The sequence below is a fragment of the Stylophora pistillata genome, chromosome 6, assembly GCF_964205215.1.
Source record: "Stylophora pistillata chromosome 6, jaStyPist1.2, whole genome shotgun sequence".
NCBI classification, from domain to species: Eukaryota; Metazoa; Cnidaria; class Anthozoa; order Scleractinia; family Pocilloporidae; genus Stylophora; species Stylophora pistillata.
The window spans coordinates 18703917-18718393 of NC_142524.1; the positions used below are offsets into that span (position 1 = coordinate 18703917).

The window sequence follows — 14477 nt, forward strand, 5'->3', positions numbered from 1 at the left end:
CCAGCCGTAGTGATTTGCTTAAACTCCTTAGAGTCGTTAATCCAACAACTTCTGTCTCAAATGTAGGCACAAAAATCACGAGGGGGAGGGACAGGCGCACAACTTGTCAAAGAAGGTAGGATTGGTTAGCCTGCAGGCTAGCTATCTTGCGGTGTGAAGGAGACTACCACCGGGGAGTTTAAATGCAGGATTAGGATTTGTAACAATATAGAGGTTTGGCATATGCCACACAGGTGAATAGTTTTTTTTCGAGTACGTTGATTGGCTAGTTAGGTAGAGATTGGAAGTATTAGCTATTAGTTACATATTTTTGCAAGAAAAACAAGTCAACAAAGTCACATGACAGGCTTTCAGCCGTGCGCTAGTCAAAAAGTGTTCTTCTTGTGCGTCAATCAATCCTGCTCGACCGTCGGTGTTCGTGACAAAGTTACCTTCGGGAAAATGAAAATGAAGTTTTTTCATCAAAAGGAATCTATCAAACTTCTAGAAACGCTTTGCTCCGAAACAAACCCTTTGGACCATGAGTTCCTGATTCACTTCAGTGCCCTGAAACTTTACACCTACAGTTGACTACCACAGAAAATGAATTTGGAGAACCAAGTAACCTAGTAACTAAATGTTACTACTAATCTAGTAACTAAATGTTATCAGAATCTTGTCTGTGTCTTAGGATGCAAGCCACAAAAAGGACAACGTGTTTGCTTTCCACCGATAATCATTTCTAAGACATAAAACAGGCAAAAATATGTTTGCCTCTCTAGTGTACTTTAATAAAATTTCAGGGTTTGGTTCGCGGAAACATACTTCCAACACAAATTTAAGGTTTTTCTTTTTTTTTTTTAAGGCAAAGTACCTGCGTGTATTCACCATTAGCAATCAAGAGAATATCAGGGACGAGACTATTAAAGCAACATGTACTTTTACTACTTTGAAAATGCTATAAAGATCTGTCATATAGGGAGTCCTCTCTAGGTACTTTCAGTGGGATATCTAGGATTCCTCCCAAGGAAAGGTCCAAAGACGGAGCCCCAGGGAATGCTTTGCTTAGGAAGTGTTAGACACAGCGAGTTTCTTGAGATGTTCCATAAACACTTGCAAACTGACGTCATCAGTAAGCACAGGGGCCCCAGCTGCATCTTGACCCCAAGCGAACATGTTGTTATGGGTCTGGGACGGGTTCACTTTGGACAGCAAGAAACGAGCCTGGAAAAAACAGAAGAAAAGTTACGTCACCTACGCAACGCATTAGAAGTCTTGGTCTATGGGAGGAACTTCAAATGGGTTTCTTCACAAATCAACCTTGGCTTCCACCTTAAACCGCTGGTTGGACTTGGAGAAAGTCCGGACAGAGCCTCAAAGTCTGTCCCATGGTTCCATGTCATGGATGGAAAAACGAAGAATTACACCTCGAACAAGTCGGTAATACTATTTCTGTACGATATGCTTTCCTCATTGGCTTTTCATGTCTTAAGGGAATGAGAATGTGTGCGAATTGTTTTTGAAGAGCGTCGTATTTCTGTCCGGCATGGGTCACATCTTTTTGCGTAGATTTTCTCTCTGCACAATTGCCCCCTTCCAAGAAAACATTTCTAAAACGACCTTTCCCTTTCACGAAACAATCTGCCATTTGCAGTAATAATACAAAGATGACACAGAAAAAAAAAACAACACAAAACACACAAAAGACAACTACAAACAGGACCATGCAGAAGAAAAAAAAAATCAAAAAGCAAAACAGAATGTTACCTGAGAGCCGCCATGTTCAGTCTCTATGTAACGCGGCATGGGGAAGCGAACCTGTAGGATTTCACCTGCGTCATCAACTGGAGCCTGAAGAAGCTGGCGGAAACTTTCATATTGTGGATCGCTATGATACCCGGCTTTTTTCCACTGTGCTATTGTCTACATAAAGAACATAAAATAGAATCCAATGAGAATCCAACCATCACTTTGTAATCTAATGAAACTGTAATTTGTCAACGTACCTCTCCGTGGAAAATAAGAATCTGAAAAAACGTGTCCAGGAGAAGAATTCTGTCAGCTAAAATACTGCTAGAATCTAACAACACCGGCTGAAAAAGATCAAATGGAGGAACAATAATCGGTAACATTGATTCCTTTAAAAAGACCTTGACCATAAATTCAAAGTTTGCAAACGGTTTTTTTTTGGTCGTTCTTTCTTTTCTGTTACGCCTCTGTAAATCAAACCACTGGACCATTGTAAAAACAATCGATCATTCTTTCCTTTGAAATAATACTTCGACTCGCTTGAATTTTCCTGGTTTGGGTTCAGTATTCAAATGCCTCTGTATTTCCCTTGGAACCTTGCTTGGTTTTAAGAACAGAACCCCGCAGTACCGAAACGCAGGTTCCATTTTGACCATGAACTAACCTCAGGGGGTCCTTGAAAGGAATACGAGTATAGGATAGGTTGAATCATAATCAACGAGTTCGTTACATCTTCACGGTTCAAGATATGTCTGCAATGTAAAATATAAAAAACGCGATTATAATCTATTTAACTTCCTTTTAAGTCGAACGATATGTCGCTCTGTGCCTCATATCACTATTTATCGTTAGTATAATTGATCAGAATAACTGAAAATAAAATAAAACCCTGCTGCAGTCTAATTAGCTACGCTATTCGCTGTCTATTCCGGGATAGACAGTGAATAAAGCAACGTAACAACGCGAAGTTGTAAAAAATGAGATAAAAGCACGATCCTGTCTTGTTAAGTTTTTAAGTGTTCGGACTTCACCCTCGCCATTCATCACGTGACAGAAAGACATTATTTTGAACACACTTTAACTCCCAGAAGTGATTAACATGTAACTTCTCCCTATAGAATCCGAACATTATCCAGCGAACAGGTGACGAGAGTGCTCAACCTTATTAGGTAGAAGTTGATATCTCGCAACAGAAATAAGCTTCCTTAAAACCTTAATACATTCTCAATGTTCATATTGGGGTCAAGTAACAAAACAGAAAAATTGTACCTGTAATAAGCTGTCTCGTCAGGGCTGTTATTGAACACTTGAAGGAATTGTGACCGTCTCAGGTGAAACATAAACTGCAACACAAAGGATGAAAAATATTATTTACAGTTACACAAACGCAAAGTGCAGAGCCTGACGGCGACTAGAATGTGTCATAGATCAGTAGAACATTCAGTGGCAAGAGTACCATATAACCCCATACATTAATTATGCATTCAGACTAGTAGACTTTGTTTTTAAAGTTTTGTCGTGAAAGACAAAGAAGTGGAATGCATAATTAATGTATGGGGTTATAGGGTACTCTTGCCACATTCAGTTTACCTGATACATTAACAACACCAACATTCATGATAATCACTGCTAGAAGCATGAAACCTGTACTGAGAGGGAACACTGAAGCGAACACCTACTCAAGTAAAAGAGAAATATAATCATTTGTCCCACGATGTGGTCACTTAGGATGTGGATCGCGACGTTTCGACTACACACTGCAAGTCTCCCTCGTCGTCTAACGAAGACTAGCAGTATGCAGTCGAAACAGCGCGATCCACATCGCAAGTGACCCCATCATAAGACAAACGATTGCAATTCACTTTAACGCGTTATTTACCGCGATGAATAACCACAACCTATTTTACTCAGCTAAAGTTGGGAAATTCTGCATATTGAGAAAATAATAACGACCGTACCTGTGGATATAGAGAGAAGTTGTCTGCCAGACGAAAAGAGCCTGGGTCATCCTTATGGTATTCACCAAACTTCTGACACAGTCGAATGAGCATGCGATCCAACCAGCGTAACACATCAGGTCCATCATCACCTTCAGCTCTATAACAGAACACAACAACATATTCAGATAACGTACTTCATACACACAACAGTGTTTTTCACCGAAAATGTTACTTCTCACAATTCACTGCCATACCTAAAAACAGCTACTCTGCTCATCATAACGGCTGCAGCCTCCTGGTCGAACCCCATAGCGATGTGTTGAACATTTGATGCATCTACCCAGTTTCGCGCGCACGTTGTGACTCGAACTCTCCGTTGGCCACTGGAATGTTGGTACTGTGTGATAAACTGTATGCAGCCACGCCCTCCCTGGGGAACTGGGGCCGTGTGCTGGGTTTTGAAATAGACAATTGGTGAAATTTTCTCTTTAACAGCCACAGAAGGAAGATCACAAGCACTGTTCTTGATTTCAAGGATTGAACAGTATCTTGCTCAAATCATACAGTAGAACTGTAGCTAGTTAACACTAATTCACAGCTGATTTACATTTAAAACAAAGAGGCACACCTGGTTAACTATTTCAAAGAAGACTCCAAGTGTTGTCTGAGGCTCCAGTCCACACAGCTTCCACGCACATGTTCCACCAACTCCAATTTCCTATAAAAGCAGGTCTTGTTTTTAAAGTTTGAAAGGAATATATAATTATGTAACACAGATATGTATTGTTGTACCTGTCTTTTGATTAGTAATCATTACATTGAACACAATTTAATTCCTTTTCATAAATTCTCAGCCTGGTTCCCTTTTGGGCTTAAATCGATACTATGTTTACATATCTTCTTGAAGTACAAATACCTATTATTTTTTAACTTCCTTCAAAGAACAATTTTTGCTACTAAATGCCAAAAATAAAAAAATCAAATTAGTTTCTTATTATGAGAAGCCATTTTCTTTTCTAGTTGAGTATGCAGTGTGCACTTGCATGGCAGCTAGAAAGTATTGGTAACATTATTTTCCTTAAGTTCATCTTAAATTGAAAGTAGGTCTTACTGTTTCAGAAACATTTGGTCCTTTTCTGTCCAATGATATACATGGTCCAATGGCACCTGATACTCTCAATTCTCTTGATGTCTGAAATCAAAGACAATTCATGAGCAGCTGGCTAGAGTTAACAACCCATGCACAAATTATAGTTCAAATTAGGTTCATGGTCAGTAATAGGTGTGGTGAAAGGAATCTGATTATTAATTTTGTTAAAGGTCTGGCTGATCAAATCTTGGGTCACTCAGACTACATGATCCGTGATAATCCTCAAATTCAGTCAAGGATAACATATGGGGAGGTTGCATAGGAGGGGGCTGTAAATCGTTTGAAAGTAGTCTAAAACTGGTCTAAATTGAAAAGGGGGCATTTAGAACTAAGAAGTGGACTTTGCTGTATCCTAAGAAACTTGTAATCCACCCACCTTCACTTCAAGTGTAGCACAAAAAGCCATCTTAAACTCTCCCCGCATATCTTTGGAAAACACTCTCTGAAATGTTTGTTTGAAAAGTGCTGTGTTGAATGAATCTCCCATAACCATGTAACCCCTAACAGAAAAGCGGTACTTTTCAGTATGGTACAGCACCATAGTAAAGCAAAGCACAGTATCATTTAAACCAAATTAGTAAAACTTGATAAAACTCTGCTATTTACAAAGGCATACTACAATCATTGTGAAAGCTCCCGGAAATGAGAGCCTGAGCTCAAGTACTTTTGAAATCTAAAAATGGCATTTTCTAAATAGAAAATAAAAATGTGAAGAAAATTAATTTACAAAAATTGGCCACTAAAATATTAATCTGGTCAGTGAACTTGACCAGTGTCGGGTGTATAGCTACACAGTAAAAATGAGCTGGACAAAAAATGTTTTAACTTCTTTTGCATGCTGAACAGAATTTGGTGCGACAGAACAGTCTCAAGACATACCCTGTAACATTAGGAAAACTCTTGATCTCATGAAGTCCTGTCTGATCCAACTGACATGCAAATATATCCACAACATGCCCGTTTTCTGCAGCACGGCGAGACAATGCTTCATAATGCTGTAAGTCAGACAAACAATTTACTTGTTGACTCAACTAAAAAGCTAATAGAAACTTTTAAAAGCAATGTTAAGAGAGCAGATTTCAAACATGTCAGTTTGAGAACAGTTGATTATTTTATATATAGGTAATATATGTTTATTACCTTGATAGCTTTCCTGACATGTCTTGCATTGTCTTTCTCAAGGTCATGATGTGATCGCATTGGATTCTTCAACTCTTCATCAACCACCATGCCTGGTCCCTGGTGACCACAGCACATGCAATAATTGCCTGAGAAACTATATGTACTCTTGCGCTCAAGTTAAGAATATCACAATTTGATGTGCTTTGTTAACTTGCTTTGATATAAAACTCTAGCCTTTATGTATACCTGTGTTCCAGGTCCTCCCATAAACAGCATGATTCTACCACCAGTGTTAGGATAGGTGCACTGAAGGAGAAAAAAATAATAATTGGTATTTACCACTATTAGTGATGTGAAGTTAGAGCCAGTACATTTATAGTGTACTTTATCCCAGCCAGATTTTCATCATAATGATTGCACCTTCCATTTCAGACCATGAGGTGCTTAGAACAAGACAGGAAAAACTAAATTGCTGCCTTTGAAAATTATGCCTTTTAAAATTGAAAAAGTACAAAACTTGCAGTAAAACTGTTTCATTGCTCCAATTAATTACAAATCATTTATCATAGCAAACTGTTTGCTTAAAAGGAATTCCTTCAAAATTAATAATTTAATATTTAATATTTATATTGCGCAAATTAACATGTGGATATGATCAAATGCGCATCACAACACTTTTAGGGGGACTTTGACCGGACTGCATCAGCAGTTTACAAACAATCGAAAGAAACTTATTTGAAGATCCCCCCTCCCCCCAATTCCCAGTAAACAGGCCAGACCACATCACAGTAATCTCATGAGTGGGTTCTTTAGCGTCCCCTGCCTAACCAAATTAACTAACTGATAGATGCGGGAGACGGAACCTACGGTTTATTTGTCCTTATCCGAGAAGACTAGAATGTCTATCCATTTCTCGATATTATAGAAAGGTAGCGCATTCTCCTCAGTTATTTTAAGACCTTGAGTGTTGGTCTGGGCGGGGCTCGCACCATCTACCTCGACCTTCCCCACAACAATCCAGTGCTCTAACCAATTGAGCTAACCGGGAGGTGGTTACAGTTAAGAACATTACACATGGGTTTTGAAATGTAACAGAAGATGTTAGGAGTGTGTCTACATTTTTGGTGTGCATGAAATTGTACATAAATTATATACAAGACCACACCTCCAGCAAACCAATGGCAATAGACAATGCCACTCCAGTTGACCTTAGGGGCCTTTTGCCAGTAGGAACAGGCCAGGGATCTCGCTGAAGTTCTCCCAATAGATCAGTAAGGCTCATATCACATTTGTGGACTGGTTGCAAAAACCTAAACAAAGAGACAATAACACCTCATACTCTAGGTTTAGAATGTCATGACAAGCCCCCCAAAAAACATTAAAATGGCCTACCAATGTACTTGTGGTTGATCCTGGGGAAAATTATTTCATACAACTCCAATTTATTTTTCTCCTTTGTTATACAATCAGCATAAAAATAAGTTGAAAAATTGTTTGAAGAGTTCTATTTACATGAAAAATAACATTCTTGTTTCTACCTCACCATAAATCATTAACAGTCCCCTCCCTCCCTCCCTCATTCAATGTTGGCTAAAGTTTGTGGAATCATGATACCGCATTATTTTTTTTTGGGAGGAGGGGAGGGGGAACTGATTTACTTAATGAAGGCAAAAGAGATAAAATTGAAGTAATAATAAGAGGTTGTTGAAAAGATCAGTGTGTAAACAATTTTGATGCTGATTGTAGGTAAATTACCACAAACAGTTAAAGATCATTTGGGAGCAAACTGGTATATTTTCACATTACACAAGCAACAATAAAATGCTTAAAGGCTGATAGTTTCGAAAGAAACTGTTTGGGGCTGCATCGGTGGGGGTCACGAAACAATTTGGATATATCAACAAAGTTGAAATGGTAAATTGGCCACCGTAACGAAAGCTGACGTTTCGAGCGTTAGCCCTTCATCGGAGGGCTAACGCTCAAAACGTCAGCTTTTGTAATCGTTACAGTGGCCAATTTACCATTTCAACTTTGTTGATATATCCAAATAAAATGCTTAGTTGTAATTACAGTGTGAATACCTGTTAAATGTTTCATTGGGCTGTTGTTGAGGTGGTACAGGTCCTCCTCTGATTTGCTGCTGTTGTCCTCGCCCACTGCCTCCTAAGCTAAGCATGTCCTAAAAAAATGCACAAGCATCAGTTATCTTATGGATGATCTTCATGAAAGGCAAAAGGAAAAGAAACTGCTCCAGATGATGAATTTCCTTACCATTCTGTAAAGGAAACATGCCTTGCTTACGAGAACAGCAATGTAACACATATATGCACTCTACACACCAACAAACCTGTATTTGTTTAGCATTAAGGTCCTTTGTTCCTCTAAAGACATAACTCTTGGAGCAACCTTCACATCCCAGCTCATGGACATGAACCTGAAACAGTAATGAAAAGATAATATGATCGATGTAACTTTCTCTAAACTTAATTATCACTATTTAGTACCTTATTCTAAAATACTTTTAACTTCTTAGTGTTTTACTCTTTCATTACCAAGATCAAAATATTATTTCTCTGCAATGAACACTAGAGGCATTACGACCCTTGAAGATTGGTTCAGTCGAATTCCCACCCCACCCCCTGGGCAAAAACTGCATTCAAATGCTCCAATTTAGAAAAACTGTTTTTGAACCATTCTTCAAGTGACCAAGACATGTTGTAGATTTTATCAAAATTATGTATTACTTTTTGGTGCTGAGTTTTGGTTTTTATTTTCTTCTGAGCTATTTGTTTATGAAAGTTGTCTCTTTACCTTGAAACTACTCCACACTTAAAATTAAAAGATGTGTATGACCTTGGTTCAAATTCCCTGCCCCACCCACCCAGGGAAATTTCAATTTCCTCACCCCAGGGCTCAGACAACAGTTAAATGACCATGGGTTGCCTGGGTGGGAGGGGGAGGGAGAAATGGGAACATTGAAGCTTTGAATTGATCAGTGCATTACAACTCATACACTGTAAAATTATGTATATTACATGCAGATAGACTGATGACAATGACGTATCTACAAGGTAATTTACTACACAGAGTAATTTACTACACAGCAAGATAAAAGAGTTCCTCACCATTTTACCAAATGTGATGAGACCAACTAATGCATTGGGTGGCATTAGACTCAAAGACATTTGCAGAGATTCCTTCAGTAGAAAAAAAGCATTTCAAGATGAATATCCTACTGCATCTTTATAGTTTGTTACTTAATGTATCTTTTTTTTTTCCTTTTTAGAATTATTCTTTTTTTCAAACAGAAGTGAGCACTGGCATACTGCTATTGGAAGTATTTCTTGAAGAGGGAAGCTGCTTGTCAGGGTACACAAAAGACAAAGAGAAACAACAAGAATAATGACATGGATTGCTCATAAGCATCTTCTGAGGGTGGCTCAGAAAGAGAGAGACCTGATGCTTTCACTACAGTATCTCGATGCTTTAAGTGCATGATGTCTGGGAATCACACTTGCTTCTGGGGCATGTAGTTCCATATGTGCAGTAGAAAAATTACAAATGTGCAGAAATATACACAAAAATGATTTTATCATGATTTGCCAGTTATTTATTTGTTATATGAAATGGCATCCTCGGAGACCTAGGGGCTGTGAGTTGATTTCAAGCTGGGGTGGAAGAGCCCCTGGGGACATTGTCTCACAAGACTAGTTCCAAATGGCCGCAGTCATTCTGGCATCTGATTGGTGCCAGAAAATCTTTGTGTTTTTCTGCCCAATCAGAGTGAAGTGTGCTTTAGAGTCCTTTCGTGTGTTTTAACATGGACATATACATGAAGCTTAGTTGCTTGCCGTGTTTGTTTGGGCCGTGTGAAGGAGCTTTGCTTGAGGTGAAAAGTTTCAGTCTCAGCACACAATGCAAGAAAAATCGATCAGATTGTCTGCAAAAATCTTACCGGAAATCATACTGAATACTTTCGCAGGTATCACAAGAGAATGTGTTTAAAAGTTTGCGAGGTTCATAGAAAACATAATGGTTGCAGGCATTAATATGTCACGTTAAATGTTCAACAAGATGTAAAATTCAATCTTACTAGATTTTTTGTATAAATTGCTGTGACTGAAACTTTGCCAATCCTGTGAAGTTATTTCATCCCTCGGGCCACGCAGGTATGTCGAGCAACTGGCGCTTACACTTATGTAGCTTTCTGTGCACGCCAAAATCTAACCTTAACAATTTGTACAGTAAAGTCTTTCACAATATGGCCAAGGTCGCAAAGAATGTTAAGTTTGTGGATGACCTCCAGCAAGCGCTTACAGAAAGCTCAGCTGTGTTTCCCGTTAGCGAACCATCTGCACAAAAACTTGTTATCGAAAACATATGAGAAGAAGAGAGGTTTTTGGACAGTTACCAATGGGGTTTGAAAAGAGCTTAATCTTTCAACTGCAGCCTAGAGTGTTCAAATTCTTGGGCTCGAAAGGCCACTGATTCTCTTCTAGTCCCTTGGTCATTGTCATTTCACTTCTTTTGTCGATTGTTGAAGACCAAGTTAAATACCTCAGATCAATGGGAATCGATGCTGCTTTCATTGTGGAAAACAAAACCAAAGACCAAGAAATATTGGATAGAAAGGGTGGGTTTGCTTTATTGTAAGTGTCAGCTTAGTACAGGATCATATACCAGCATCTAATAAACAAAAGTTTCCGCGCTTAGCTTTTCTTTTTTTTTCAACATACGTTGTTTTGCATCTGTGCATACCTTGACAAATGTTCCTTTAGTAGAAACTGGGAAACAGCAACAATTTGATTTTCTTGTTTGGAAACTCTGCCCATGGGAAATTTTTACCGATGCCTCTTTGTTGGTATCTAACACTACCAAGGGTGGTGACTTGAGCCTTACTGGCAAAATTTCAAATGGGATTCGAAAGCCCCTGCATGGCCCGTGCGACGAAGTAACTTCACGGGATTGGCAAAGTTTCGATCACAGCAAATTATACAAAAAAATCTGGAAAGATTTAAGTTTACATCTTGTTGAACGTTTAAAGTGACATATTAACGCCTACAACCATTATGTTTTATACGAACCTCGCAAACTTTTAAACACGTTCTCTTGTGATACCTGCGAAGTATTCAGTGTAATTTCCAGTAAGATTTTTGCGGACAATCTGATCGATTTCTCTTGCATTGTGTACTAAGACTGAAACTTTTCACCTCAAGCAAAGCTCCGTCACATGGCCCAAACAAACACGGCGAGCAACTAAGCTTCATGTATATGTCCGTGTTAAAACACACAAAAGGACTCTAAAGCACACTTCACTCTGATTGGGCAGAAAAACACAGATTTTCTGGCACCAATCAGATGCCAGAACGACTGCGGTTGTTTGGAACTAGTCTTGTAAGACAATGTCCTCAGGGGCTCTTCCACCCTAGCTTGAAATCGACTCACAGCCCCTGGGTCTCCGAGGATGATGAAATGGCTGAATACTTCAAATCTATTAAACTACAACCACAACACAACATGTTGTACCAAAATGTGCCTGTGCCATTTCTTAAGTGTATTTTACAAACTTAGGTTTCGAGTACAACGTACACTGATTAAAAACAGACCTTGACAGCCTGGAAGTCTTCATCATCCATACATGTGTCTAACACTATGAGATATATCAGTGGACCAGAGGTACCTCCACGCTGGGGGAAAAGGTACATTGTGTTGCAGAGTAAATACAACATAAATGTTTTGAATTTGTACGTGTAGGTATAAAAAGAGCATGGGTCAAGGTACAGAGAACCACCAATCCCATCCCACCCCCTCCTCTATATGTCATTCCCCATGTTAGAGGTTCTTTAGTTAGCCTGCTGTTGTGAAATCAGGGGTTGCCTCTCTCAAAGATCAATTTGTGGGCTGTTTTTGTTAAGTATAGGTGGGATGTAAGTGGTTATGTCATAAAAACCTGCATGTCAAAATCTGTCTTTGAAATTAACACCATCTACTCAATTAAAGTAGAAAAATTTATAAAATGAACATTTATCTACATCTGGTGGACAAATGGAATATTATCCTTTGTCCTTCCAGCTGTTGATCCAGGACCTCATATGGGGGAGGTCTTACTTCATGGAAGCATGTGAGGGTTTTGGTACAAAGATGGCTTCCTTTGGGTAGAGGGATTTCATCAAAAAGTGGACTTAGGTTTCTATAGAATCCCCACACTGCTCTCGGATCATAGATGAGGGGTTACTCAAAGTTATTAATCAACAATAAGATAGTCGGAGTAAGTCATTCCCAGTCCCATGACATTTGTATGAGAACTTCATCTGTTGTGAATGTACACTGGCCACAATCTCTTCTACAGGTGTTACATATTCAAAAAATGAAGCAAATTGATGTTTCCTATCATTGAATTGATAATGTTCCCACAAAAAGCATGAACAACATCATACTGTTATTTTCTGATAAATGCAAAGAAAATAGATGGCTGTGATTAAGCAAACTATTAGTTAACCTGTAGAGTATACTCAATGGTTGAAAACTGAGGGATAAGTTCAGCAGGTTGGTGTTGTTCTGATATTCCAGCATATTGAGGAGGAAACTGTGAATGACAAAATACATTGTATCAGCAAAAAATTAATCATAGTTTATCTTAAGCAAAGCTAGAGTATACAGTTTATAAATGTATTCATATATCATTATCCAAGTAATATAAAGCTATTCTACTAAATTGTTTCAACCTGGAGTCTCAAAATGATTGCGATATTCACAGAATTACATGATTGAAGTAACCGTGTAAACAGTAGCCATGAAGAGAACTGGTTTACTTTTGCTGTTGTTGTTTTTTTTTTAAGTGATAACTCAAGCCGTCATCAAATTTAAGGGAAAATGGTTTGTTTGTTTAATGCATAAATTCCAGTACACTGTAGCTCAATATTACCCCTTACTATGATGGTAACTATTGGAGCCATGTTGGTAAGAGGGCTTGCTTCCACTGTAGCACCTTCATAACCTGAGTTGGATTTCAAGACCTACACACTATAGCCTAACATGTGAGCTGAGTTTGCTACGGGTTCTTGGCTTTCCTTCAATCGTTTTTCTCCAGGTTCCCTGGATTTCTTCACAACACAAGAACCATTATTCTTATTCCCCATGACTCCTTTGAATATGTGTTCATGGAAAATTTGCATTTAAAAAAATTCAGTAAATTAATCATTGTAGTAAACTAGTGTAAGAAGAGTTGGTCAGTTAGCGTTGATTGCTAAGTTTTGATGTCTGTATTATGGCAAGAAAATTCCTCTGTTTGCAGCTGGTGAAATGTGTGACTGCTCTAAATTGCAAGTTCTGGTGTTTGTCAGCGTTTCACTGAAAATACCTAACAGAAGTCTCGCGTTGCTTTTTTTAAATTGACTGAGTGGCATACAAATGTTCTTAAAGTGATGACTTTGTTAAGGGTCATGACCACATTAGCCACCAAAAGAGAGCTTTTCATGACTACCTTTATCCTGTGTAGTACTAAGTAATATAACGCTTACTAGACATGAAAATAATTCATTCCCATTTGATTAACGAATTTCGAGAGATGAACAAGTCGCGTGTGTACAGTTGTAGATTATTTTTTTTAGTCGAACAAGCTTGCTACAATCACAGCTTTTTCACATTTCAGTACTTTGTCTTATCAAAAATGTTAGGTGTGCTTCATCATAATCACGTAAACAAGTCTTACCGCATTTCTTTGGAAGCAAAAATTGCAGTGCCAAACTTTGGATCGATAGTCCACTTGACTATGGACAAAAACATAAAAGAAATAAGTATATTGCGATATTAAAGTGCATTACAAACCACTGGAGAAGTACGTAATCCAAATTCCCTTATCAAATGTCAAATTTCATGTAAGTTACATCGTTTACTATCTTACCAAAACGGGTTCAATACTGCTCTACAGGTGTTCCTTGTACACAAAACAGGATCATAACAGATTGGAGGAAGGTCTGGCCGTTCTTTCAATGGTGTGTACATACAACCAACGGGAACAACCTAAAAAGTCGAGATGAGATTTCTGACTTGAGTCGTTGGTAGCGACTGTGTGATAACATCAAAGCAAACGGATTTTTTATACTTTTAAGTCCTTGAAATTTCTTTACTTTTTCCTTAGAATTGTCCATATATTTAAGTAGTTCCTTTTTAGTTCCTGGCAGGTCCACACCAGCCTTTGGGTTGCCACAAACCGACCTGCCTTAACAAAAATTATATGTATGTATGTATGTATGTATGTATGTAGCAATGACAATGTCGAACGTATCTCTACCCACCATTCGCGTAGCTTCCAGTCGGCTCGAGGGCCAAACATTCCAGCTAAACCTAACACCATCTCGGTCTTCATTCTGTGTTATAAAGTCCTGGTATGTCGTCATTTTTTAAATAAATCCACCACAAGTTTCGATGAGACGAAGGATTTGAACATAAATCGCCAACAACTTTTGTGCCACGTCGCCGGTATGGCTGAAACCTGGGAACTAGTGTCTTCGATTTCCACACTCTCCTCAGTCTCC

The 14477-nt window shown here is 38.6% G+C and overlaps 1 protein-coding gene across 1 annotated transcript; it reads right to left on the bottom strand.

Moving 5' to 3' along the window:
- Positions 1 to 744: 744 nt before the first annotated feature.
- On the bottom strand, positions 745 to 14433 carry LOC111346314 (protein transport protein Sec23A). The gene is made up of 22 exons (XM_088725782.1): positions 14238 to 14433; positions 13844 to 13962; positions 13652 to 13709; positions 12440 to 12526; positions 11547 to 11627; positions 9066 to 9137; positions 8288 to 8374; positions 8022 to 8119; positions 7106 to 7250; positions 6187 to 6246; positions 5959 to 6057; positions 5698 to 5813; positions 5195 to 5318; positions 4780 to 4860; positions 4297 to 4386; positions 3923 to 4119; positions 3687 to 3825; positions 2998 to 3071; positions 2393 to 2480; positions 1986 to 2072; positions 1747 to 1902; positions 745 to 1203 (listed from the first exon to the last, which is right to left on the bottom strand). The coding sequence occupies exons 1-22, from the start codon at positions 14337 to 14339 to the stop codon at positions 1045 to 1047; spliced, it is 2319 nt and encodes a 772-aa protein (XP_088581908.1). The 5' UTR covers positions 14340 to 14433; the 3' UTR covers positions 745 to 1044.
- Positions 14434 to 14477: the final 44 nt, after the last annotated feature.